Below are 27766 nucleotides of genomic sequence, written 5' to 3' on the forward strand. Positions count from 1 at the left end.
TCAACTATTAAATTAATCGGCAACTATTTTGATAATCGATGAATCGGTTTGAGTAATTTTTGAAGAAAAATAAGTCAAAATTCTCTGATTCCAGCTTCTTAAATGTGAATATTTTCTGGTTTCTTTACTCCTCTATGACAGTAAACTGAATGTCTTTGGGTTGTGGACAAAACAAGACATTTGAGGACGTCATCTTGGGCTTTGGGAAACACTGATCCACATTTTTCACCATTTTCTGACATTTTATAGAGCAAACAACTAATCGATTAATCGAGAAAATAATCGTTAGTTGCAGCCATAGATCAGACCCTGCAGTTCCTATTTCGATATTTAATATTGGCACAAATATTGGCAGCTGCAATCCAGAAAATAGCGGTATTGGGCTTAAAAAAACCCACATCACTCAAACCCTAAACATTCTGTGGGTGGGCTGAGCAGTAAAGTCAGATCATGACTTGTTTTGTAGCTGTGGGATGAATCCCTGGATATTAAGTTGTTTCACTTCCAGAGCGAGTCTGAACACTTCTGACGCATTAATGAGTGAAATGCCCCTTTACCCCTGTGTGTCAGTGAGCATGGAGTGTGTTGGATGGGAGTGTTTGGGCGCAGGCTGCTCTACCTGAGCCTGTGGCGCCACCTGCTGCTGGGAGGGGGGGAGCTGCTGCTGCAGCTGCTGCAGCCTGGAGGGAGGAAGTGATGTCATCGTCTTCAGCTTCTTGGGGTCGGCTTTGGGCGGGACTTCCTCCTCCTCGTCCGAGTCCTGCAGGCCGTACTTGGAGAAATGGGCGACCTGAGTGGGAGGGGGAGGGGGGAGGAGTCAGGCAGGAAACCATCTGCTACAGTCGACTAGAAGATACAATATTTTGATCCATTTATTGTCATTTGTTTGTCTTTTTATTTGTTTGCCATGTCTATTTTTACAGGACCGTCAGTTTCTATTTTTGCACTACACATTTTATTTGTTACACTTGTTCCTTGTTGTGAAGCACTTTGTAACGTCGGTATTGAAAAGTGCTATACAATAAAGTTTATATTACACTGAACAAAATATAAACACAACACTTTTGTTTTTGCTCCCATTTTTCATGAGTTGAACTAAAAGATCTAAGACTTTTTCTATGCACACAAAAGGCTTATTTCTCTCAAATTTTGTTCACAAATTTGTTTAAATCCGTGTTAGTGAGCACTTCTGCTTTGCCAAGATAATCCATCCACCTGACAGGTGTGGCATGTCAACATGCTGATTAAACCGTATGATTATTGCACAGGTGTGCCTTGGGCCACAATCAACAACCTGATCAACTCTATGTGAAGGAGATGTGTCGCACTGCATGAGGCAATGCATGGTCGTCACACCAGATACTGACTGGTTTTCAAAAAATGCAAATCTGTAGCCCTAGTCATGTGAGATCCATAGTTCAGAGCCTAATAAATGTCTTTTTCAAGATAAAACTGCACATGTTAGAGTGGCCTTTTATTGTGAGCAGCCCAAGGCACCTGTGTAATAATCAGCTGTTTAATCAGCATCTTGATATGGGAGCAAAAACAAAAGTGTTGCGTTTATATTTTTGTTCAGTATATTATTGTTATGGCAGATACTGGATTGATATGTAATAAGGCGGAGCTGCAGACGGTCCAGCTTCCCGCCGCCTCACCTCGAACACCCAGGACCCGCTCTCAGGCCGGTACTCCAGGAAGCGAGCGCCCTGTCTGCGCGAGGCGTTCTCCAGCCGGCCCTCGTAGTTCATGTCCGTCAGACGCTCCGGACTCTTGATCTGAGTGCAGGTCGTCTTGTCGTTCGGCCAAACGCCGTCCAGGGTCACCTCTGCCCGCCTGGGGGGGGGGGGAAGAGAGATTACATTACATTAGTTACAGGGACTGGAACCGCTGCCAAAATTAGTTCAGACTAGGGCTGGGCAATATATCGATATCGTGATATGAGACTAGATATCGTCTTAGATTTTGGATATGGTAATATGGTGATATGGCATAAGTGTCTTTTCCTGGTTTTAAAGGCTGCATTACAGTAAAGTGATGTCATTTTCTGAACTTACCAGACTGTTCTAGCTGTTCTATTATTTGCCTTTACCCACTTAGTCATTATATCCACATTACTGATGATTATTTATCAAAAATCTCATTGTGTAAATATTTTGTGAAAGCACCAATAGTCATCCCTACAATATTGTCGCAATATCGATATCGAGGTATTTGGTCAAAAATATTGTGATATTTGATTTTGTCCATATCGCCCAGCCCTAGTTCAGACCAAAGAAAACTAGCTGAAGGTTTGATCATTAGATCTGAACAATAAAAAAAAAAAATTGAACACATTATGAACTTCTGCAATTTCCAAATCTCAGAGACTGCCGTTAGTTTCTTCAGAGAGAGTTTGGTCCAAACTGGATTTGTGAACAAGGAGTTTTAGAGCTGCAGGTGATCTCTGGTCCATGAATCATGAAAATCACTTTTCTTTAAAAAAAGAAATCTTGTAAAAAAGTTGTAAAAACATTTATGACAAGAAAAACTTGTGATGATATGAATAGCAGTTTAAACTGCAACTGCAACATTCTCTCAAAATATATCAAATCTATCAAATATATTCTGCATTTTTGCACACTTTAGCACTTTATTTAAGGACTTTTTATTGTATGGAATCCTTTGTACTTGTATTGTACTGTGTGGCATTGTGTCCATTCTTTTCGGGGTTTTTTTTATGTGCCTTGCTGCAAAATGAGGGACAATAAAGACCTGAACCTGAACCTTTTCAAATTGCACTGAATTGCCTTGAGTCCTACAGACAGACAATAAAAAAAATGATTAACAAAAACGATCAAATGAATTAAAGGTTAAAAGGATTACAGTAATTCTGCCAGTCTAAGCTCCCCAGGCAGTCCATCCCATAATAGCTGCTTATTCCTATTGAAGGCTTAGCTGATGAAGACTGATATACGGTCAGTTTGACTACTGCTGATGAAATGTACTAATTGTAAGTCGCCTTGGACAAAAGCGTCTGCTAAATGACGTAATGTAATGTAATGTAGCTGTAGTACTAATAATAATAATCCAATCCCTGAGCCACAACAAGGATCATGAGACTTTTTTTAAACTCACTGTTAAATCTATGTGATGGATTAGTGCAGCAGTGGGAACAGGCTCACTGTACATATTAAAGGAGCAACCTGCAGCATTCTGTGTTTCCCATCAACACCGCCGCTTCCTGACTCAAGTTGCTCTTCTCAGCGATGGTCGTGTTTGTTTAAATAAAGTGATTTATGTCTCAGTTTGAATGTGGTAATGCTTTCCTCCTTCCCTCTGAACAGCCTGCCTGAGGATATCAGGCGGGCGAACTCAGCGGCCTCCTTCAAATCCCTTCTTAAAAGTCACTTTTTTAGACTTGCTTTTAATACCCGACTCATCGTTCTTTTGTTTTACATTTCTGTGTCTCATGTCGTTTTAATTCCATTCTTACTTTGTGTTGTTTTTTCGGGTTGTTAATTGTGATGTCTTTGTAAAGCACTTTGTAACTCTGTTTTTAAGTGCTACATAAATAAAGCTATCATTATTATTATTATTATTCCTTCATCAGTCCATATCACAGCCTCATTTTCCAGCCTTCTTACACCACTTCCTCCTGCTGTCACTCACCGGTTAAGCCCCTCCCCCTCGGCGGGCTTGTTCTTGTCGTCCGGGTAGACGATGACCTCCTTGCGTCTGAAGTGGACGATCTCGTCCAGGTTCAGTCCGGTCACCTTCACCTCGCCGGGGAAGAACACGGAGCCGTAGCCTGTGAGGGCCAATCAGAGCACAGCGGTGAGGCGGCCGTCCAATCAGGCCTCATATGCATAACGATGTGCCTGCAGCCAGATTCTGGTGCATGTTATCTGTGGACGGTTAGTCTGTCTGCTCCACCGGCCGCTGACAGACAACAGCCACCATGTGCAGACGGAGAGCTGGAGCAGCGTTACCTTTCCTGCCGACGGTGAAGTTTTCCACCACACACTCCCCGCTGTCGTCCAACATCTCTGCCAGCTCCTCCATGGAGGGGATGGTGTAGTATCCCACACGGCTCAGGACGATGCCTGACGGAGAGAGGGGGGGGGGGGGGGGGGGGGACACTTCACTTTCACAACATGTAGATAGTTTCAGTTTATTAGGATCCCTATTAACTGTTACAGTTGCAACAGCTAAATACAAACAAATAAAAAATGGAAACAAACATAAAAAAACAAAAGTACAAATATAAAATCACAAAAATAGAGTTAGCAAGGTTTGCAACCTCAGAAAAGGGCTATGTGTGGTATGCTTGGGTGATATCCAAAATCTTCACTTCAAGTATGATAATTTTTGGTTTTTTTTACTATCCTACCACTAGTAAATTATAAGTTTGTAAGTATAAAAGCGTGTACAATCGTGATCTAAGCAACACACTTTTTGTTGGGGGGCGATATTTGATATTGCGGGAAATATTGTGATATTCATGAAATATCTGTAGCGATAATATCAAATATCGTCCCAAGCCTAATGTCTGGTTAATCGTAAGGAGAAACCAGCAACCGAAGTGCCAGAAAACATAAGGCATCAAGATGAGAACAGAGCAAGCAATAAAATATAGCTATTCCAATACTATGAGATCATTTCAATGTTTATACAGCACTGTTTAAAACAACTGTTACAAAGTGAATGAAACAGCAGATGTTCACACAGCAGCAAGTCCGGTCTCCAGAAGTCTGCTCATTTTCTACCAATTCTCTCAATGATTCTTCTGGCCACAGTCTCATTTCTTTCTTTCTTTCTTTCTGTTAAGACCCAATTTCTTATATGAATTTAAGATTTCTTCTTTTCCTCTAACTTAATACAATATTTTTGAATGTAGGTGATGTAGATTTTGATATATGGGATGGCTTTTGTACTACTGTTTTTTTTCTCTACGTATCTGTTTTCTATGTACTTTATTGAATTGTTAATTATTTTTGGATGTTTATCACCCTGGGCGGTTTGGATGGTGAACCACACCTGCCATCATAGAGCTCGTCAGCCTATGGGTGTGCATGATGTATAAATATGGGTGTGGTTTCCATTTTTCAAACATTTTGACCTGACAAAGATCCCAGTAGGATCAAAACGTTGTCACTGTTAAACTTTTGTGGCGTGGAGCGAGTGTGCAGGAGTGACTCCATCTTTCACTGACACAGTCTCATTTCTGACAGGAGGATACAGACTGCTTAGACTGCTTAGACCGTTTCTGTTCTTTTAATGTTATTACTATTCCAGTGAGGGAAATGTATTGATGGTGGGTCTGCCTGGCACTGTGAGGCGGTGTGTTTCACAGTCTGACCTGCTGGGTGTGGAGACTGCTGGTTCTCCTGCTGCTCCTCCTCTCTCTCCTCCTGCAGAGACTCTTCGCCCAGAGAGGCCGACGCGTCCTCGCTGCTCAGCTGAGGACAGCAGGAACACTCCGGTTACACACACACACACACACACACACAGACAGAAAAATATACAGTAATAATCTAGAGTGTTCGTTCTGCTTCCCTCCATCTCTGACTGATAAAACACAAGTGATTCAAACCTGTAGCCACTGCATCAAAGCTTTTACATTTGCTGTTCTAAACCGCCGAGGTGAACAAACTTCCCAGGTCGTCTTGGAGAGAGAAACAAGAAAGTTGAGACCAGAGAGAGAGCGTCTTTAGAGTGTGAGATGAAGTGTGCGCTTGGTAGGGTTGTCGCGGTGGGCGGTGATACCGGTGGCATACGGTCTTGGAGTCCACACCGGTGTTATTAGCCCCACACCGGGAATACCGTTATTTTGTATTTTGTAAAATAAAAGCACGTATTCAGAGCTTCCATGTTCAAGTTAGGCTACTAAATGATAAATGGACATACTAACAACATACTGATCATTAATATGATCACTAATATGACAGATTGGGATGAGTAAGATTAATTATTTGTCCTTACCTAGTGACAGTAATGTGTCCAGTACAATCCAATGGGAGCCTAAAGAAGGACAATCTGCCAGAATCTGACCTGCACTCATATTAACTCTCTGAGTGTTGAGCAGTCTTATACTCTCTGATTAAAATGTGTTACCGTTTACAAATGCAGTTAACGTGAGTTTGGAGAGGAATTTTAAGTTTCATTTTCATTGTAGTGATGCTGACTTTGATAGTGCTCAGACCCTCTAGTGGCGACAGGCGGTAGAACCGGTGTGGCCGGTGTTGAGGAGGGAAACAACACCGGTGTCAAAATGGCATCACCGTGACAACTCTAGTGCTTGAGATCGTACTCCAGCTGTTCTGTTGGGTCTTTCTCAGTATAACCTAACCTGTTTGATGATGTGATATCTAACAGCCGAAGCACAGACGTTCTTTCAGTTACTGTATGAGCCTTTGAGTTTTGACTGAACTGAGGCATCTCCCCAAATTATTTCGTCTTATTGTCCTCTATGCTACAAGTTTACTGAATTGAATGAGGTAAGATTGACTTGTTAACAAAGTCTGATTTAACTGTTGTTTGCATGTCTTGCGGTGCAGATCAGAATAAAAAAAATGCGACTTCATGCAGCTTGTTATTGTTCACACTAGTGCTGAAATGATTAGTGGATTAACTGATTAGTCGATCGACAGATAATTCATTGTTTTAGTCATTCATCAATTAAAAATACCAAACATTTGCTGGTTCCAGCTTCACAAACACTGAGATTTGCTGCTCTTCTCTGTTTCATCTCATTATTAAATAAATACTTAGTGTTTTTTGGCTGCTGGTCAGACTGAGGAAGAAATCTAAAGAATCACTTTGGACTCTGGGAACTGAGACGGACATTTGTCTATATTTTTGACATTTTATAGACTAAATGTTTAATCGAAAAAAGACAATCTCTAGATAATGAAAACACTCGTTGGTCGCAGCTCTCCTTCACACTGACAGACAGCTTCAGATCAGATCAGGTGAGCAGGGACTCGGCGCTCGGCTCACCTCCAGGCCGTTCCTGGGCGGTTTGTGCATGTTGAGGTCTGTGATGGTGTCCTGCAGGCTGGGGGGGGCGCGGCCCTGCGGGATGGGCTTGGCGATGGGGTTGACGTAGAACTGGGTGACCTCCGGGTCGTCGTCCGGTCGGCCGCCGGGCCCCGGCTCCTCCCGCACCTCCTCCTCCTCCTCCATGTGGCTGCAGGCAGGAGAACACACAGATCATTTAAGAATTCATGTTACTACTACTACTGTTGTAGTGATATCCACATTTTAATACCAGTTTGATACTGTTTGAAAGACTCAACACTGAATTTTACTAACATTCAGTACTTTGACCAAATGGTGTGTGTGTGTGTGTGTGTGTGTGTGTGTGTGTGTGTGTGTGTGTGTGTGTGTGTGTGTTCTGACCTGTGTCCGTTGTGTGGGTACTCAGGCGGCGATGCCAGGTCGTCTGTCTCCTTGCTGACTGGACTGCTGTACTGGCTGTTGTTCAGGTTCTTCAGCACCAGCTTCTTGATGCTCTTCCTGCCGGGAAAACACACACACACACACACACACACACACACACACACACTTAAACACTACAAAGCAACTTCATTTCCGTTCACTTTCACTTAAAGAGCACTGCAGTTGAAAATAAAGATGTTGTAAGATGTCAAACACGTAGTAAAAAAATATTTTGTTCCCCAAATCATCCAATCACCAATCATATATCTTGATCGTAATATCTAGCAAAATAATTGTCATTATCATTTTAGCCATTATCTTGCAGCTCTAGTCTTAGTATCAGACAATACTAAAATCTAATAGCTAAATCAAACAGAAGCAAATTGATGTTCTGCCTTTTCACACAAAGGAAACCGCATTAGACGTCTCGAATGAAGAAAACTCTAGAGTTGGGTACAAACAGAACGCCTCCTCGGGCCTTGTTGCCACGGCGACCAGTCCGGGCAGCGGTAGCGGTACCTGGGTACGAAGGCTCCGTTGGTGAGCGAGGGCTCGTCGTCGTCCAGACCGTCGAACAGCTGCGACTTGGAGGAACCGGACGACGTCAGCGCCTTGGGGCGGACTCGAGTCGCGGGCCGCGGGGTCAGCTTGTAGTGGGTGGGCGTGGTCAGAGCCTTCTGGGCCGCCGGATTGGTCGGCTTCAGACGCTGTCAGAACACAGGGCGAGTTGTGATTGGTTATTGTGAAGAACTTGGCTCTCACTTCAGTTTCCTCTTAGCATTTGCAATCATTCTGCATTCTGCTGAGGATGTACAAACAAACAATTTTTCCACTTCTGTCTGCGCAATATACAGGAAAACTGGCAATTTCATCCACATTTCATGGCCCCTAACTTATCAGAAAAATTGCTTGTTAGAACACTGCATTCAAACCAGTGGACGCTGCGGGGTGCTAGGTGCTTGTCATTCAAAAAGCTGACAATGTCGACAGATGGCACGATATCAAAATTCAATACATCACAATAAAAAATGTGTCAATCTGCATGTTGTGTCAGGAACATGAATGGTGATATCAGCTCCATGTTATTCTGCTGTAGTAATCACTAATAAGACTCTTGACCATCACAGTTTCACAAGCTCTCCATCCAAATTATATTATTGTCACTTTGTAATGACATTTTTAAATTGTTGTTTACATTCTAGCAGCCAATGGCATCGCTGGAAAGATTTGAGTCTCAGCAATAAACATTAAGATTACTGGCTACAAACAGTCAAGTCCAGCCGTGGAGGGGAACCAGGAATGTGCAAACTCCACACTGGACAACAGCTCAACGACCCCCCCCTCCCAGCCCCAGTCTGTCTTCCACGTCAGAGAACAGTTCAGCACCCCCCCCCCCCCTCCCCCCAGCCCAGTCATCACATCCAGCCAGGTGAGACGGCAGCTCTCCAAGCTGTGAATAAACAAAGCGAATGGTCCAGACAGCATCAACCCCAGGGAGCTCAAGGCATGTGCTGGGCAGCTGGCAGGAGTGTTCCAGCACCTCTTCAACCTCTCTGAGGCTGAAGAAGGTGAAGAAGGTGAAGAAGGTGAAGAAGGTGCCCCAGCTGAGGCACCAAAAGGAGACGTGAAAACACTGCAGACTGCTGATTGGTCAGAGAGAATAGTCATCATTGCGCGACACGGGACATCCTGCACAAACCTGCCATATTTAAATAGCCAAACTATTTTTTTTAAACTTAATTTAACTTAATTTTAATTTAATTAACTACTATTAAATGGCAACCCGCAAAACCATAGTGACTAACACACACATACTGAGAATCAAGAACACCATCCCTTCGATATCCTCCATTGTTGCCCCCCCCCCCGGCATTGAGGGGATACTATCTGCATGGGAAATCCAAGTGGTACTACCAAAAGCGAGTCGAGTCGAGGAAAAGCAGCAAATGACTACAGGCCAGTCGCTCTGACCTCACAGGTCATGAAGACCCTTCAGAGACTGCAGCACCTCAGGCCCCTGGTGGTCGGCTCCCTGGACCCCCTGCAGTTCGCATACCAAGCCCGCATCGGCGTGGAGGACGCCATCATCTACCTGCTCCACAGGGCTTACTCACACCTGGACAGGCCAGGGGGCGCTGTGAGGATCATGTTCTTTGACTTCTCCAGTGCCTTCAACACCATCCGGCCCCTCCTGCTGGCAAAGAAGCTCTCAGAGAAGCAGGCAGACCACGACCTCGTGGACTGGATTATGGACTACCTCACCGGCAGGCCACAGTACGTCCGGCTGCAGGGCATACTGTCAGACGTGGCGGTGGGCAACACCGGCGCACCCCAAGGAACCGTAATGTCACCATTTCTTTTCACCCTCTACACCTCAGACTTCCGTTTCAACTCTGGATCGTGCTGCTAGCTAAATAAGAGCCATTGAGTAATTGCGCGATTCATAATCCGAATAGTCAATTATTTGTTTCAATAATCGATAGATTATTCGACTATCAAAATCGTTAGTTGCAGCCCTACCATCTTATAATCTTATCTAATCGTATTTTATAATCTTATTTTATAATTCTGCACAGACTGTCAGACTTTGTCGTCACTGAACTTTTATTGATTACATCCTTTTGTGGATGAATTAAAAAAAACGAAAGTCTGTACTCTTCTCCTTTCCTCTCACCTCCTCCTTCTTCTTGGGGTCAGACAGAGGGTTTCTGAAGAGCGGAGAGTCTCCGAAGGGGGAGTAGGCCAGAGCGTTGAGCTGCTGCTGCAGCATCACCTGCTGGGCGGCCGCTGCGTTCGGGTCGCTGAGCGCTGGAGGAGAAAACAAACAACCTGTGTCACTTCCCATGTGATGAACCTGCCTCAGTACGACTGAGGTCCCTCAAGGTTTTGTCACAACTGGACCAGTGATGTCTGAGATATCATGTTTGAATTAAAGATTTTGACCTTGAATTACAGCACATTCATTAAGCCAATCAAGTGTAATCTTTTTTTAATGCCAGAAGAACGCAGAATCCCCCCCACCACACACACAGGAGAGAGAAAAATAGACAAACAGAGAGAAATACAAAGAAAAATAGACCTAATGATGGAAGGAAAGACAGAAAGAAAAACAGACAGACAGAAATTTAAGAAAAAAAAACCAGATTGCAAGACAGACAGAAAGAAAGTAAAACAGGAAAGCAAAAAGAAAGTCAGACTCCAGCTGCTCACCGACAGGCTGCTGCGGCGCTCCGAAGCCCAGGCTGCTGGCTCCACTGTTGAATCCAGTCGCTCCAAACGTTCCCATGGTTCCCAGTGTGGTTCCCAGTTTGTTCTGGGTGTTCCCAAACAGAGACGTCTGCCCCGTGCCCACTGCTGAACACACACATTTGTATTAATATACTTGTGAGGACCTTCATTCAGCACTACCTTCATTCCCTGACCTCTAACCTCGGCCTTAACCCAAAACCATAAACTAAAGTGAAAGTGCAGTAAAACACAGATCACAAATTCAATTCCCTCACACTTCACAGAGGTATCAATCACAACCTTTTCCACTGCTGATGCAGATACAGATTAGGGCTGGGCAATATATCGATATTATATCAATATTGTGATATGAGACTAGATATCGTCTTAGATTTTGGATATCATAATATTGTGATATAGCATAAGTGTCTTTTCCTGGTTTTAAAGGCTGCATTACAGTAAAGTGATGTAATTTTCTGAACTTACCAGACTGTTCTAGCTGTTCTATTATTTGCCTTTACCCACTTAGTCATTATATCCACATTACTGATGATGATTTATAAAAAATCTCATTGTGTAAATATTTTGTGAAAGCACCAATAGTCATCCCTACAATATTGTCACAATATCGATATCGAGGTATTTGGTCAAAAATATTGTGATATTTGATTTTGTCCATATTGCCCAGCCCTAATACAGATTCTGAGTACTAAACAGCATTCATATCAAGTAATCCTGTCCATTATTAGCTACTCAGGATCTGTGCATCCCTAATCTGGTCCTTGGTAATGATGCGGTTCCATCAGTACCTGCTCCGAACCCGGTTCCCAGTCCGGTCCCCAGGCCTCCGGCGGCCGGCTTGTTCCCAAACAGGCTCCCGCCGGCAGGGTTGGCACCAAAACCTACAGCCAGTAAGAAAACAAAACAAAACAAAACAACTATTGGTTATCATTCCAGTGACAGCAGCAGTAACTCCACCTCGCTGTCTGGCCGGTCCACAGTTTGAGAAGGAAGCTGACAAAACACCGAATCCAAACATCCACCGGCTCCTTTCAACATTTTCACTTTTACCAACCAATTCGATTTTCAGAAGAGGAAAAGACTGAAAAGATGGTTGGCGACTTGTCAAAGTCGAGGGTTGAGTAGACAAATCTTCAATCACAATTCTCTGTGAAGTCCTTGGAGGCTTCATGCTTGTGATAAAGAGCTAAATAAATACACAAGATGGAACTTGAAATCTACTACCCATATGTTTACAGAAAAACATATGGGTTCACTCACAATGTGCATCTAAAAGTGGGAATATTTGTTGTGTTCTTTTATCTTTCTATTTTACTTGGTTTGATTCTTTTAATGCAATGCATTTTGCTTGTTCTTTTATATGAATTTTATCTTTTTATCTGTCTTTTATCTGCCTTTTATTGATGTAAAGCACTTTGAGCTGCATGTAGTGTATGAAAGGTGCTATACAAATAAGGTTATTATTATTATTATTATTATTACTATGCAGAGTAAAGAATACCAGGATTTGGCTTGTGTTAATCTGCCACTCTGCTAGTTCCAGAGTGACTTTTAACAATTACACTTACTTTTAACAATTGATGTCGTGTCTTGCGTCTCTCCTCGGGACACAGATACATTTCTAACAATCTTGGATGATATGGAAATAAATTGCTGAATATTGAATCTGGCTGTAATGTTCTTTTCTTAATATATAAGGCGCTCTGAATTAATGTGTCTAAGGCTGCGTTCACAGCAATCATGTTCTGATCCGTTTATCTGAACTCTGCAGCGTTTCCTCCTTCAGTTCAGTTGGTTTGTCCAGGTGAGAACAGTGACCTTTGAACTCTGGTGGCACCAAATAACAGCACAGAGAGTCTCAGTCCTCTAACAAGAGAACCGCAACTCCAACTACAGGAAACCATCCCAAAACACAAGGGATTATGGGTAGAAGGAGACAGATGCGGTTCCTCATGCTTGGGAAGCCCAGCAGAACAAAATGAAGTCTGGTCATATTCAGCTATTTCTTCATGTGTTCTTAACTAGTATGAACACCACAGAAGAAGAGGCAGACAAGTCCATCATGTTAGATGAAGTTACAGGAAGTCTAGTCTCTAACCTGCAGGATGACAGGTTCAAACTGTCCAATACACAAGCTGCTTGTGAGTCATGTAACTTTTGCTTAGCCCTGGTTGGCTTGTAGCTAGCTTTTCCTCTCTGGTTCAGACCAAAGAGAACCAGCTGGAGGTTTGATCACATCCTAACTCAGCACTAGGATTGGGCAATATGTTAAAATTTCCAACCGGCCACCGTCAGCCCAATACCGGCGATTGCCGATATATTGGCGCAGGTGTGTGTGCGGCGCTCAGGGGGCGGGGCAGTCCCCCACTCCCCACACGCCATCTTCAGAGAACAATCATGGAAGAGCTCGTTGCCAAAAAGAAAACAAAATCCCCTATTTGGGATTATTTTGGTTTTAAACCGGACGAAACTGGCAAGCCGAAGGACCTAAATGAAGTCTTTGCAAACGAGTCCAGACAGGCTGAACAGCTCCGACACCATTTGAAAAAGAGTCGGATGGCGTCAGATGAAGGAGCCTCCCTCCGCCTGCAGCCTCCAAATGAACAAACAGGTGGGGAAAACAAATTATGCTATTAAATGAACAGGGTGCACAACTGCACATACAGCTTTTGGTCTAGTTCTCAAATATGATTTATGAATTGACGATGCTTTTCGGCACCGATCGATCGGACAGCGACCACTAAAGAGGCTTCACTGTCATTTAGTCAGACGGGACGAAGGGAAGTGAAGGCGGGACTTACCAAAAGTGGAAGTGTTGGTCCCTGTTCCCAGTGTGAGGGCCGGCTTGTTGCCGAACAGGCCGGTGCCGGTGCCGAAGGACGGGGCGCTGGTGGTGGTGGTGCCGAAACCCGCCGTCTTGTTGCCAAATAAACTCTGCTGTAAAACACAACACACACACCGCAAGGTCAACCCCCATTTACAAAGAGCCATCACACACACACACACACACGGCTGAAAAGGAGATTTCATTTTCATTTTTCTCCCAGGAAAAAAAATATATCAGCGAAAAATGATGATGGTGTGTTTCTAATTCAGCTTCATCACACTGATTACAATGGAATCACCAACATGTGTGTTAATACAGCTTGTGACCTGCGGAACAAAATCCTTAAACCTCTGGGCAAAGTCATCATGTACTGCAATTTATTACAATATTTTTAAAGTTCATTCATCCTTTTAGTAGGACATTTATATTTTTCTACTTTAAAAATTGCAGTGTAGAAAAAACACGGATGAAACGGCAACAGCCTAAAATATTCTACAAAAAGCAGCTAAAAAGTAAAACGTAAGATTAATGTATTTGGACAATTCAGAAACAAGCATCCAGAAGAAACTCCTACCTCCAATTTCATGCTAAATTATGGATTGAAAGATGACACCTCAGTATATTCGACAAATTATTCTATGAATGTCAGTCTATTTGGTTGAGTTCATAAACATCAGTTTCCAGGATAAGAACCTCTCTCATTCCTCTAGGAAAACAACGAGAAAAGAAAACGCTTATGCTTAGTTAAGTTTACTGTAAATATCAGAAAATTAGTTTTTTTTTTAGAAAATTATAAATGATAAAAAAAAAACATACCCCAAAACCTAAGAAAACAAAATGACACGGTGAAAATAAACAACCAGGCCAGTTTGCCATGGCAACGCCAACAGTAGCATTCTCAGAAGTCCAGGTTGAGACCAACAAGGTTTAGTCAAGGTTTGCTCAAGGTTTAGTCACGTTTAAACCCCATTAAGCCTTTAGTAATCAGGTTTAGGGAGGTTTAATAAGGTTTGGTCAGGTTTACTCAAAGGTTAGTTCTACTCTGACTGACAGTGGATCAAACTGAAACATGAACTCAAATCACAGTCGTGCCATCTGTGTGTTCAACTGCTTCGATGTTCTGCATCAAAATGACCAAAATCAATTAATACGAAGCTCATTTCTGCACGTAGCGCTGCACGATTGTGGCTAAAATGCAAATCCCAATTATTCTGTGAGAATGTGACCGCAATGATGTAGTTAAATATAACGCAACTGAAAACATTTCAACACTACAGCCTGTTAAGTGGAAAAGTTTGAATGAAAAATGTGAAAAAAGGAAACCGTGCTGGAGACTTGTGGATGTTGTTGCTTAATGCCCCTTTAGCCCTGTGTTGACCCATGGAAAAGTATTCCAGCTACACAATAACACTGTTAGTGCTGAATGAAGGTTAATAGACTGGACTAAATCCATTTTGCCCATTTCAAACTAGACTCCCCCCCCCCCCCCCCGCCCCTTCCGGTTTGTACCTGTGTGCCGACGTTGCCGAACCCGGTGTTGGTCTGACCGAACAGCCCGGTCCCCGTCCCGAAGCCGGTGGCGGCGCTAGTCTGAGCCGTGGCGCCGAACAACCCGCCCGCCTGAGCCGCCGCCGTGTTGCCAAACAAACCCTGAGGCACAGCAGAGGACAGGCGTGAGACGGAGGACAAAACCTCCCCAGCACCAGACGACAGGAACAACTGACCGCACTGCAGCAGGCAGAGGGAAGACAGGACCGTCCGCCTCGCCATTTGGAATCTTAACTTTTTTCTTTACCAGGCATAATGTGGGGGAAAAAAACAAACACTATGCAAGACTTTTATATAAAAATACTCCCATATTATAAACCTAAATCAGCAGAGCGTTGCGTCTCATCCTCACTAACTGAGCCGCTGCAGATTCTCCCTGTTTGTCCAAATTAAACTCTGCTGTCAGTTTGCTCTCTGGTGGGAAATCTCCTCCACACAGGAAGAGACCGGACTGAAGAGGGAAATCCAGAAGAGTCTCCTGAACAGCAGCGAGTGAGACACCCCCAACACACACACACACACACACACACACACTCAGAAGACGACATGTGACCTCACCGCATAGGATTTCTGAGTAATGAAGTCCTTGAAAGTTTAGAATTTAAACACGTTGCTACTTGGTGCAGCTTTAAAGGCATACCGAGTAGGATTTAGCTGCTTGTGGCTTGTAAAAATAACTTTCAAAGTTGACCCCTCCTCCCTCCGGTTGCCAAAACGGTAAAAACCAGTTAAAAACGTAAAGCGAGGCAAAACGCCACGCAGACAAGGCTCGTTCCAAAACGAGAGTGAATCTGTTGGCTTTCACCTGCTGGAGAGTATTGAAGGAGAGGATGGGATGAAGAGCGACACGGAGTCGGGCTGTTTTCTGTTGGACAGGAAGCTGCTGTTAGCTTAGCTATCAGCTTTTCTATTACAACGAAGCTACGCTAACGGCAGCTAGCTGCCAGCTCATGATACACACTCAGCTCTGACCAGTTGCTCTGTTTTAGAGTTCAGGCTTTTAGATATAAAAGGACTCAGCGGTGGGTTTTGGTTGCAGGACTCACCTGCTGCCAAAAGGTCGACGCCCAGAAACGTCCCGAATATTCAGAAACTAGAAAATCCAGGCAGAAGGCAGCAGGCTCTCTGCAGACACACACTGTCACACACGACCAATGGGCCATACGTAATGATTGAGGAGGATAAGCTTTGGATGAGTTTATGCTATTTGGGGGGATATAAGAGGGGAAATCCTGCTCAGTATGCCTTTAACAAATCAAAACCTGTGACTACCGATTCTTTATCAGATCTGGTTATTAATTCATTATCAATTAGCCAACAAATGGGGTGGGTAGGTAAGGCAGAAAGAAACAAAAACTAGTTTGGTCCAGATGAGCAGCTGGGCGGACAGACAGGCGGTGCGGTCCTCACCATGCTGCTGGTGTTGGCCTGGCCCATGGTGTTGGTGTTGCCGAAGGAGAAGCCGGTGCTCTGGGTGGTGGTGGTCTGACCGAACGGCTTGAACAGGCTGCCGGCCGCCTGCTGCTGCTGCTGCTGCGCCTGCTGCTGCTGCTGCTGCGCCTGCTGGCCGAACAGACTTCCTGTGGCCGCCCCGAACCCACCGGCGCCTGGGAGAGGGGGGGGGGGGGGCACAGCGTTACTGAGAGGGAATCACTTATTTGTATCCATTACAGCAGAGTGATGAAAACACAGCAGGCAGAAGGCTTACAGTAACGTTTCACAGTAACAATTTATTACAAAATGCCACAGTAGCTGTTGTCTTACAATTAGTGATGGGATGATATACCGAAATTCAATATATCGCAATATAAAAAGGTGTCAATCTGTATGTTGTGTCAGGAACATGAATGGTGATATCAGCTCCATGTTATTCTGCTGTCAGGAACATGAATGGTGATATCAGCTCCATGTTATTCTGCTGTAGTAATCACTAATGAGACTCTTGACCATCACAGTTTCTCAAGCTCTCCATCCAAATTATATTATCGTCACTTTGTAATGACATTTTTAAATTGTTGTTTACATTCTAGCAGCCAATGGCATCGCTGGAAAGATCTGTGGCGATATACTGTATATTTCGCCATACATCATTGTGCGGCAGGACTCCATGTAAACTAATAGACAAAGAACCCAGAAGTTTGTTATCTGTTGTGACAGCAGGTAAATTTGCATTTGAGAAGAGAATTATGAGAGTTAAGATGTGACTATTATAGTCACATTTTCAAAGAATTTTCGCACCATGAAAGAAAAAACAATAAAGACAATACAAATCAAATAAAGGGCTGGAGAGGTTTGCAACCCCAGTGAGCTTATAAAAGTACCTAAAATAAAATTATACAATGTATACAATGGAAACAACAATAACCCAAAAAAAATTATAAAATAAAAACAAAACAAAAAAAACAATAAACAAACAAAAAACAAGTAAATTAAGTGTGTGTGAGTGATTAGGTCACATTACTTTAGAGGCGGCTTCCTCAGACTGCCTCAGTCTCCGTTCTTGTCGCCATGCCGACTTACTTGTGCCGAAGGTGGTCTTGGCCTGTCCGAAGGAGAAGTTGGTGTTGGGGGCCGAGGGGCCGAACAGGCCGGTGGCGGTGCTGGACGCGGCGGCGGCCGGGCCGAACAGACCGCCCGTCCCCGCCGCCATCGGGTTGGACGGACCCTTCCTGCCCGCCTGGTAGTCCTCCAGCCTCAGCTCCTGCAGGAAGAGAGGGAGCGCAGAGGGAGGGATGAAATCCAACATGGCGGACGCTGACGTTCAAAGAACCACAGCGGGATGAGCAGAGTTGCTGAACTGCGTGCTGTAAAAGCCGGTCAAACGGTTTCGAAGTTCCGGCCGGTCACAACATCAGAAATGAATATATGTGACCGGTTTGTGTTCATCAACAGATGAAAATGGCAAATAAATCCAACAATCAAACACTGAAAATATTTTGTTCATGCGTCTCTCTGAAATTAAAAACAGCGCTCTCTTAAAAAATAAAGACTATTAAATTCCTTTTAAATGGCACATGAACAAAGATAACAAGTGTAGGCCTATAATGTGATCGGGCAGCTGAAACCGTGATCGTCCAATCACCGATGACCTATCCAGAAAGTCTGGCGGCAGATTATGATCGGCGGCCGATCGACTGGCGTTCCCCCCGGCGGACCCACCTCCAGCGACTTGTTCTCGTACTCCTTCATGGCCGTGATGCACTGGTGCTTGGTGTTGATGCTCGTGGTCACGCCCCCTTTCACCATCGTGTCACTTCCTGTCGGAGGCTGAGGGGAAACACGAGAGGGTTAGCTGTTACGCTTCCGTCCAGAGTGAGACATCTCGCGCTTCAAAAGCTTGACACCGCTGCTGCAGACGTTCAGGTCAAACTCCTTGTAGAATATTACTGAAGACGTCAACTAACTTAAAACTTCTGCACACAAAATAGTTACAAATTGGATGATATATTCACTGAAATATTGAACTATGAAAATAGAATAACAGTTACAAGTTGTTCCAATTATTCTGAGCGATACAACTTCCTGCTGATCGACACTCTGCTGAGCTCCAACACGGAACTACACTGGAACATCTGTCAGTTTTGCATTGCCTTGCTCAACAGTGAGCAGACATAACTCACAGAACAAAAAATTCAGACTTTTTCCCAAATATTAGGTTCCACTTTTAAATTTGGCTTGTGATCCACCAAGCAAAATGTTTACTTCAATAAAACGTCAACTTCTACAAATTCACACCGTTTTCTGCCGCCCTACACAGTGTATTTTGTTACAGTAGGTTGTGGAAATAACAGGTGAACCGGTTATAAAAGCTGGAATTTAACTGGAGTAAACGCTTCTTGGTGAATCATAAGGGCCGCTTCACATGCAGCGCTCTAAAACGCTTCGAAAGCACGAGGAGTGGACAGTGAGCAATTAATTAAATTTCAAATAATTAAATTAATCGCCAACTATTTTGATAATGAATTAATCAGTTTGAGTAATGTTTTAAGAAAAATAAGTCAAAATTCTCTGATTCCAGCTTCTTAAATGTGAATATTTTCTGGTTTCTTTCCTCCTCTATGACAGTAAACTGAATATCTTTGGGTTGTGGACAAAACAAGACATTTGAGGACGTCATCTTGGGCTTTGGGAAACACTGATCCACATTTTTCACCGTTTTCTGACATTTTATAGACCAAACAACTAATCGATTAATCGAGAAAATAATCAACAGATTAATCGACAATGAAAATAATCGTTAGTTGCAGCCCTATTTGTATCTCAGTGCGCCATGGTCACAGTAGGAATAAAGGTCTGGGCGCGTCACTTACGTTTTGCACGCAGCCCCGTTGACATTAATGGATTTGAGCGCGCAACAGACACGGCATGTGAACCGGCCCTAAGTCTGCCAAATTAATTAGTGAACCCTAACAGTTTGGAAAAGGTTGTAAATTATGTTCTGTGAGGTACATTATGTTTGTTCATCAGTGAGCAAGGAAATGTAAAACTGCTACATTTTGACAGGAGGTTCTCTCCCATACAGAGGAGGGAAGTAAAGTAAAAATACTTTGCTACTGTACTTGCATAAGATTTTCTACTTTCTTTTCTTTCACTGAGGACTTTTTAGTTTTACTCACTATATTTCAAAAGAAAAATCTAGACTTTCTACTCACTACGTTTTCAAAACAGACTCGTTACTCTTGGGGAAATCAACTGGGTTTTTTTTGGGGGGGGTTTTTTCCGCATCAGACAGCTTCTATCCAGGAAGCAGCTGATCAAGAGTAGGGCTGAACGATTTTGAAAAAATATCTAATTGCGATTATTTTGACTGATTTTGCAATTGCGATATGATTTGCGATATTAGAGGGAATGATCATTTTTACATCATTATTCTCATTTTCATTGAAAAACGTATTAAAATGATTATGGTGTGATTTTTGCGGGGATCTGTACCAAACAAAGATGTTTTCTTAAGTCTGTAGAATATGATGTGTAGGCCAGGACATCTCTGCAGCACCACAATATTTCATTTAAAATGGTATTTTGACACACATTTCGCCTTTTCGATTAATTGTTCAGCCCTAATCAAGAGCCAAATGTGATTGGCTGCTTGTTCAGCAAAGCGACACCAGAAAAGGAGGGAAAGGGAGAAGCAACAGGAGGAAGAGAGACGCAACAAGGGAGCAGAGAGTTAACATTCATGAATTCAGCTGCTAGAATTAATGTTCACAATCTTTCTCATCTGGGATTCAGAGGAACGACAACAGAAAACCAGTTTAGAACATTACAAATGACGTTTTTAGACCACTAATTTACTTTTATAGTTAGAGTAAATTTAACACCATGTACCTTTACACTTTGACTTGAGTAAAGGATTTAAAATGGTACTTCACTTTTACTTGAGTGAGGAATCTGTGTACTTCCACCTCCTCTGCTCCCACACAGAGAGGGAGCGGCAGGTTTCAGGGCTTCGCTCAGACAGAAATACTCACGTTGAATTTGAGCGTGGTCCCTGGCTGCTGCGCGGCCGAGAACCCGGACCCGCCGAACAGGGAGGCGGACGTCCCGCCAAACGGGTTGGAGGCGGTGTTGGTCGATCCGAACAGCCCGCCGCTGCTGGTGCTCGTCCCGAAGCCTGGAGAACACAGTGCCGTTTACAATTTTAACACACAGGGATTCAGACGTTTCATTAGAGAAATCAATCAAAATGGCTAAGAGGTGTTTGGTATGAAACTAGAGAGTGCTGAATTACTATTATTTATCATCAATTTTGCCTATAGAAACGATAAAGATGCTCCATTTTTATTTTATTCTATTTTACTTCCACTACCAGTCAAAAGTTTGGACACATATTTTTTCTTTATTTCTACTGTTCTCCACATTTTAGAATAATAGTAAAGAAATGGAATTATGCAGTGACCAAAAAAATCAATCAATACTATCTTATATTTTAGATTCTTTAAAGTAGCCGCCCTTTGCCTTGATGGAAAGGCAAAGGAAAGAAATTCATACAACTTCACTATTTATATTCGTCTAAGAAACTAATTTCAAGCATTTAAGCAGAAGCCTTTAGATCAAAATGACTTTAAGAGAATGAGAAACACAGAACATTCAGTCAGGTGGGTGCAGACTTTTGACTGGTACTGTATGTTCTTATTCTCTTTCTTCATATCCTTAGTAGGCTATATTTTACTCTTTCTTCTCCACTCTACACCTAATGACCCAATTTCTTCTTCCTGATATTAAAGGAATAACTAGAGTTTCAACTGGCATGGGGGACAGTAGATAATGACAGAATTTAAATTTTTGGGTGAACTATTCCTCTAGACAATGGTTTCATTATGGAAACCTTCACAGCAGTCCTAGCACTCTGAATTCTCACGTAAATTCTCAATTTATCATCTACTAATTTTAGTCTGCCGACTCCATACAACTGATCACAGCTGCATACACAGAACATAAGCAGGTTGTCAATATTCCTCTCGATCACATCGGTCAGGTGATGAAGTGGAACGCCCAAAACAGCAGAGCGGAGGAAGCGACTCACTGCCAAAGGAGGCGGGTTTGTTTGCGCCGAAAGCATTGTTCTGCTGGGAGAAGAGTCCGCCGGTCGTGCCGGTGTTGGTGCTGCCGAACAGGCTGGTGGACGTCCCGCCGGCCGCTCCGAACCCGAAGCCCGCAGTGGTGGAGGAAGTCACCGGCTGGCTGAACGTACTGGAGCCAAACAGGCCGCCTGGGGGGGGGGACAACACATCAAACTAGTGTATTGAAGATACGGCTGGGTATTGGCAAGGACCTCACGAATAACAATACTTGGGTCGCGATACGATTGTATCACGATACATTGCGTTATGATACATATTGCGATACATTGCAACACTCCACATAATTTACTGAAAATTTAAAAATAGAGCTGAAAACACAACTTGCTGTGTACCACCTGGGTAGCCTAATATGTACATCACATTATATTGATAACTCAGCGGACAAATTGAGTCAAAACTATTTAATTCAAAGGGATTTGAGGAAAATTTAAGGACATTTTAAATCCGTTTAAAACATGAATAATTTTTTTTAATGTATTGATACGAGGGGCTGGAAAATCGATGCAGTATCATGGAAAAAAATATTGTAATACTCAGCTGTATCGATTTTTTTTGCACAGCCCTATTTGAAGAAATCACCAATGTCTTTTGTTTGACTTCCTCACTTCACTCCCCTTTACACACAATTCAGGCCTTGTCCACACTAATCTGGGTAAATTTGAAAACGGCATTGTCGTTTGCGTTTCCAGTCCGCACTGATACACAAAAAAAGGTAGTAAAACGGTGAAATCTACCCTAGTGGGCATGCGCAAGCCACATGACCTTTATGTCGTTACCATTGTTTACGGAAGTGTTGTCAGGGCTGCAGTCAGAGCCTTCAGGGGCCGCACACCGGACACGTCTGGCGGACGACATACAACGTCTAAAAACTCAAAACAAGTGTTTACACATCTGGCGCCGCCCAGCCACGACTTACAGCGCTGCTCAGAGTCTTGGAGCGCCACTCACGTTTTCCACTATTGCTATTATTAAACCCAAAACAAGACCCACAAATCAATATTAGATATGCGGCTTGAAATTTATCATTATGAACAGCAAGCTATCTAATATTTTAAAAACAATAACTCGTATTTATTTTGTCAGTTATTTTGTTATCCAACTAAAAACATTGCCAATTAAATAAAATAAACGTAGGCTATCAAGTATATCCATTCATTCACTTTATGAACGGTCCTCAAAAAAATAAAAAACCTAAAGATGGATGATGAACGGTTAATCAATGAAGTAGTTAAATATCCGGTATTATACGTCACCGATCACAGATTCTCCAAGGATAACCAATGAAAGTCGGCAGCTTGGAGGAAGATTGCAGGAGTAACGGGATGTACCGGTAAGTTGTAACGTTATAACGTTAATCTATTATACATATTAACGTCTACTGGTGCTCTCTGTGCGACGCTTCCTAAGTGGTTTACCTGCCTTGTCCCTTCTCGTCCTGCGTGCGACCCCCTTTAAGTGCCAACAAGATGTCCAAATCAAGACAAAAGATGGACAAAAGCGAGCCGGACTTCTTTATCTGGACAGACGATGAAGTTGAGCTGCTTTTGAAAGTAACGAACAACTTACAAGACCGCCAAAGCTACGGAGAATATAGACCGTTTGACTGCCGCCTGAGTGAGATCACATGACAATCCCACATCAGCGTTTTGAAAAAGTCCCGTTTTCCCCGTCCGCACCACAACACGAAACCGGCGTTTTCAAATAGTTGTCTTAGTGTGGATGGAAGGCCAAAACGGAGAAATAAAGAAGCGTTTTCAAATTTACCCGGCTTAATGTGGACGAGGCCTTAGTGTACTTGATATTTCCTTAGCACTCCTTAGAAGCACCTTGGTCTCTTCCACCTAGGGCTGGACGATAATTCAATATTATCGTTTATCGTCTTTCAGTGGGATTATATTGTGATGATGTGGTGATTTTGGGATATCGAGACGCACAATTCTGCTGTCTGAACTGACGAGAACAAGCTAATATTATTTAGAAACTCAGACAAAATGAAGCATGGTAGGAATATTATGTGAAAATTTCAGTTTAGTTTGACATCACACCAAACATTACCATTCGGTTCAATATGATGAACGTTAATTTGATTACTTAACGTGATTTCGCTTATGTGAGCCATATCGTCATATATATCGATATTGAAAAAAATCCTTACGATTATCATGATATTGATTTCAACCATATCGTCCAGCCCTACTTCCACCAATCGTTTACCTGACCGTTTATCTCTCCCTCTCATTCCTTTTGCCGTGGGGCGGCAGTCAGTTCACTTTCTCTGTGCAGGAGTACTGATAACTATCACTCCACAACATCTGTGTTCATCAGCCCATGTGTGTGTGTCTGTTTTTTACTACATCTGTGTGTTTAATAAATCACCATTCACTGGACTTCATTGAGCCTCCGCAATCATACTGGCATTCTAACCGATGCCCCATGATGATAGTCACCAGCCAAACCTAACTCCTACTTAATAACTAGTGTAAGGGATAATAATATATTCAAAAGTGCTTTGGCAGGTAGCCACCCACCACTAGAAAAAAATCTGCGAGGCCGGTGAGATAGTGAATGTGGCCGATGAATTTTAGGATTTGCACTGTAGGCAAAAAAGTCAGTTTCATGCTGCCACTGACAGACGGGCTCTTGACACAAGGGGAGGAACAAATAATCAAGAAAAAAGAAATTGCAATATGAACTGAATATGAACTGGATTTGTGAACAAGGAGTTTTAGAGCTACAGGTAATCTTTGGTCCATGAATCAAAACCTTTCATCAGACTCAAACTCAGTAATTCCTGCACACTGTTGTCTAAAGTTGTGACGATATGCATCACAGTTTAAATCGCAATTCCAATACTCTGTCAAATAGTTGCCATTAGATTTTTTGGCAATATCATTCAGCACTAGTTGGCAGAAAAGAAAAACTACAGAGTATCGTTTTTTTAATGTTCTGAAGCACTTAGCAAAAATAAAGATATTACGTCACTATGATATGGGAGAGAGTGTTAACAAACCAGGTTTATTCTGTGTGGCACCAAAGAGTCCTCCGGTGTTGCTGGTCGTCCCGAAAGCAGATGTCCCGAAGCCTCCGGTCGTCCCGAAGCCAGTGTCTGAAAACACAGTCACAACTGATGCTTATAGCAGCCTACTGTAACTTTAGTCTGCAGGAATAAAACTGGTAGAATACCAACATACTGAAACATTAGATTTCATTCACAACACAGACAAGTTGAAGATAATCAAAATATTGAAAGAAGATGCCACAAGTGCAGTAAAATTATTCTGTTCATCAAATCATCAAGCATAATAATTGTGATGATCACAATATTTAGCATCATAATGATAACTTCAGCCATACACTTTACATATCAGTTCAGACATCCTGTTCATTGTGACTACTTGCTTAACCTTCAGGTTCACATTAGTGAGGGAATCAGCTAAGTGAGGCTCCACTGTATGAACAAAACAGACAGATGAACAAGGAGGAAGTCACTTGGAGACTAGAATCTGCCTGGTTCTGCTGCTGTCGGCCTCAGCAGATTTTACTCCAACAGGACGAAACTTACTTTGTTGTCCGAAGGTGGATGAGGTGCCGAACCCCCCGGTCCCGCCTCCGAACGGAGTGCCAAACGACTTGTTGAACATCTTGGCCTGCTAGCAGGACCGCATAAGTCTGCTGCACGGAAAACAGAGAAGAGCGCTCACTAAGTAAAACATCAAACTTGGATTGTTTGGTTTTTTTGTTGATGCCTGACCTGCTATAGAAACACTGCTTCTGTATTCATTCTGCAGCAATGCTCCGGCACAGTGAGAAAATCACCACCACTAATAAATGTGACAACAGTATAAATTTAGCCAAACTGCCCTCTTCAACACCAGCAGCGGTCCGATGTTTAGATTCACAATTTAAATCAGGATTAAGTAGGATCAATCAAAATCTAACAGTTTTTCATGTGCCTCAATATGGACAAACCCAAGCACAGACTGTACAGAATAAAGCCCCAATCAAAGATTTTAATTTTATTTTATACATCTAATGTTTTTAAGAGTGTAAAATTACAATATTTACAGCTTCAGGATAAATATAAAACTCTTTCAATTTACAGTTGGTGAAATTAAGTCAGAAACCATAAGTGTGAAAGGGCAAAGGAAGATTTTATTTCCAGTGTGTTATATATACATTTTGGGGGAAAACTCAACTTAATTTCACCGTTCAATATCTCTAAAACATAGAGAATCCAGTCTTTAAGATGTGTCACTACTTTTTCAACCAAGGGCTTACATGACCTACTGTTCTTAAAGAGTAACAGAAATTGTTATAATTTTGCATAATTAATTACCTTGCCCAGATGACAGTGATAATTTTGGAATTGAACTCTTTATATATTGTGAAATTAAGTTCAACACAGAACCATTTTGCTGGAACAGAACAGATTCAGAATTATCCTCACTAACAAATAAAACTCCCTTCAGTCAGCAGGCAACTGTCATTTTTTTTTCTTTTCAAGTTACTCTGAGACCGCATGCCTGCTGACATTCCCAGACTGAAGCAAACTGAACTCATTATGTTAAGATTGCTGTCATGCAAACGAGTCCCAGACTAATTCTAATGTAACACCATATTAATAACTGTCCTTTATTCTTTATTCGGATCCCCATTAGCTTCCACTACAGCAGTTGCTAATCTTCCTGGGGTCCACATAAAATTATACAAACACTGACAGCATATAGACATACAACAGACATACAAACATCGACTGACACCCCGTCAGTCTAGAAAAATTACATAAAGGTCAAGTACTCAAAATATCAGATAACTTAACCACTTGTACAGAGGTTATCAGACAAACTCATGAGTTGAAATCCCAAACAAAACATCATAGCAGGAGGCATCATTCCTGTTGTGTGGCCTCTCATTAGTTTCTGTTTGAGTGATTTTTTGAATAGGTATTTGCTTCTGGTTTGTTTAATGTGTAGGTAATGTGTTCCACTGGCTGGAGGCTCTGTAAATGACTGAGTTTTTAAGTTGATTCGTTTTTTGGCTTTGGAAGTTCAAGATGACCCATGCTGACCTGTCTAGTTTGATGATTGTGCTTTAGACCTGTCCGGTTTTCCGTCTAATATTGCATTTCGGGCAAATATGAGAAGGCTGGATGTTAATTTAGCCTCAACGGTCAGCCATGACAGACTGCGGTGCATCTTTGTGGCATTCGTTTTAAAAGAGCAGTGAAGAATAACTATTAATAACTGTCCGAGATGGTTTATGTACTGGACACATGTAGCTTGTATGGTCAGTTGTCGTTAACTAGCTCACAGAAGCAGCTAGACAGTCACACAGAAGACTTCAGTGGTTTATTGTGGGAATGCCGCACAATTTTAAGTTGTACATTTTGGGTCACGGAAATTCTCCGACCTCAACGTGGTCACGAGGACACCTGCCAAAAATAAAGCTGGTAAACACACGGCCTGAACTCAAGTCTGGCGTTTCTCTGTTACTTCTGTTGGAAGCCGAACAACAAAACGTTGGTTCTCTGCCTTCCGGGTCCACGTGCTGTCGACCGAGCTGCCCAACTCGCCGTAACGTTACATTAAGCCAGAAAGCGCCGGTAGCTGCTGTTAGCTGGCTGAGTTTGAAGCAGTTGGGCAGCGAGCCGTCAGTCAGCACGGCAGAGCCAGATAAGACCAGTTTCTAAACCACAAGTCAACATAGCTGCCGACAGCTAACGTTAGCACGAGCGCTGCTACGGTAACGCTTCAGCTAACACGTTGGTTAACTTACTGCGCCATCCACATGTCAACCAGTCAACTCTGCCCAGCTGGGGGACGATATGAGATTTTTAAAATAAACGTAAACTCACAGTGTTGTTGGATATTTAACCGGTTACATACGGATGCTAAAACTGCGTTTTCAAGCTAATGTTAGCTAGTTAGCTATCCCGCTAACTATTTAGCGTTGCTATGTGAACGTTAGCATAACAAAATCATGACTGACGAAAAACAATTGTTAGTTCCACCAGATTTACCTTCGCCGGTGTTGCTCGTTTATCGGTGTTGTCGCTACAGCGGTAAAATTAAGTTCAAAATGTTCAGCAATTAAAGTTTCCTTAGCTGAATATCAGCATAGCCGATAGCTTTCAACGAGG

General features: G+C 42.7%; 1 protein-coding gene across 2 annotated transcripts; it reads right to left on the reverse strand.

Annotated features, from left to right (window-relative positions):
- Positions 1-52: 52 nt before the first annotated feature.
- Positions 53-27766, reverse strand: LOC139658289 (nuclear pore complex protein Nup98-Nup96-like). Of its 2 annotated transcripts, none has more exons than XM_071536377.1 (21): positions 27647-27766; positions 25190-25299; positions 24638-24733; positions 21570-21755; positions 20515-20657; positions 18203-18310; positions 17564-17744; positions 16454-16650; positions 15005-15145; positions 13470-13605; positions 11457-11549; positions 10630-10770; positions 10094-10227; positions 7939-8126; positions 7381-7497; positions 6979-7168; positions 5339-5438; positions 3969-4082; positions 3649-3787; positions 1656-1833; positions 53-790 (listed from the first exon to the last, which is right to left on the reverse strand). In XM_071536377.1, the coding sequence occupies exons 2-21, from the start codon at positions 25266-25268 to the stop codon at positions 554-556; spliced, it is 2898 nt and encodes a 965-aa protein (XP_071392478.1). In that variant the 5' UTR covers positions 25269-25299; positions 27647-27766; the 3' UTR covers positions 53-553. The 2 variants fall into 2 exon arrangements, with proteins under 2 accessions (XP_071392478.1, XP_071392476.1); XM_071536375.1 differs by having other exon boundaries at positions 10630-10773.

The sequence above is a fragment of the Centroberyx affinis genome, unplaced genomic scaffold, assembly GCF_046629955.1.
Source record: "Centroberyx affinis isolate AG114_WGS23_722 - 3 ecotype Tasmania unplaced genomic scaffold, CSIRO-AGI_Caff_v1 ptg002865l_1, whole genome shotgun sequence".
Taxonomy (NCBI): domain Eukaryota; kingdom Metazoa; phylum Chordata; class Actinopteri; order Beryciformes; family Berycidae; genus Centroberyx; species Centroberyx affinis.

Bases quoted from the DNA above. Each gene is read 5' to 3' on its own strand.
- LOC139658289 (XM_071536375.1), bottom strand. From the start codon at position 25,268: ATGTTCAACAAGTCGTTTGGCACTCCGTTCGGAGGCGGGACCGGGGGG. The intron at 5,439-6,978 runs GTGAGCCGAGCG...TGCTGTCCTCAG, and splicing joins CGCCCAGGAACGGCCTGGAG to CTGAGCAGCGAGGACGCGTC. The intron at 1,834-3,648 runs GTGAGTGACAGC...CCCCCCCCCCAG, and splicing joins GAGGGGGAGGGGCTTAACCG to GCGGGCAGAGGTGACCCTGG.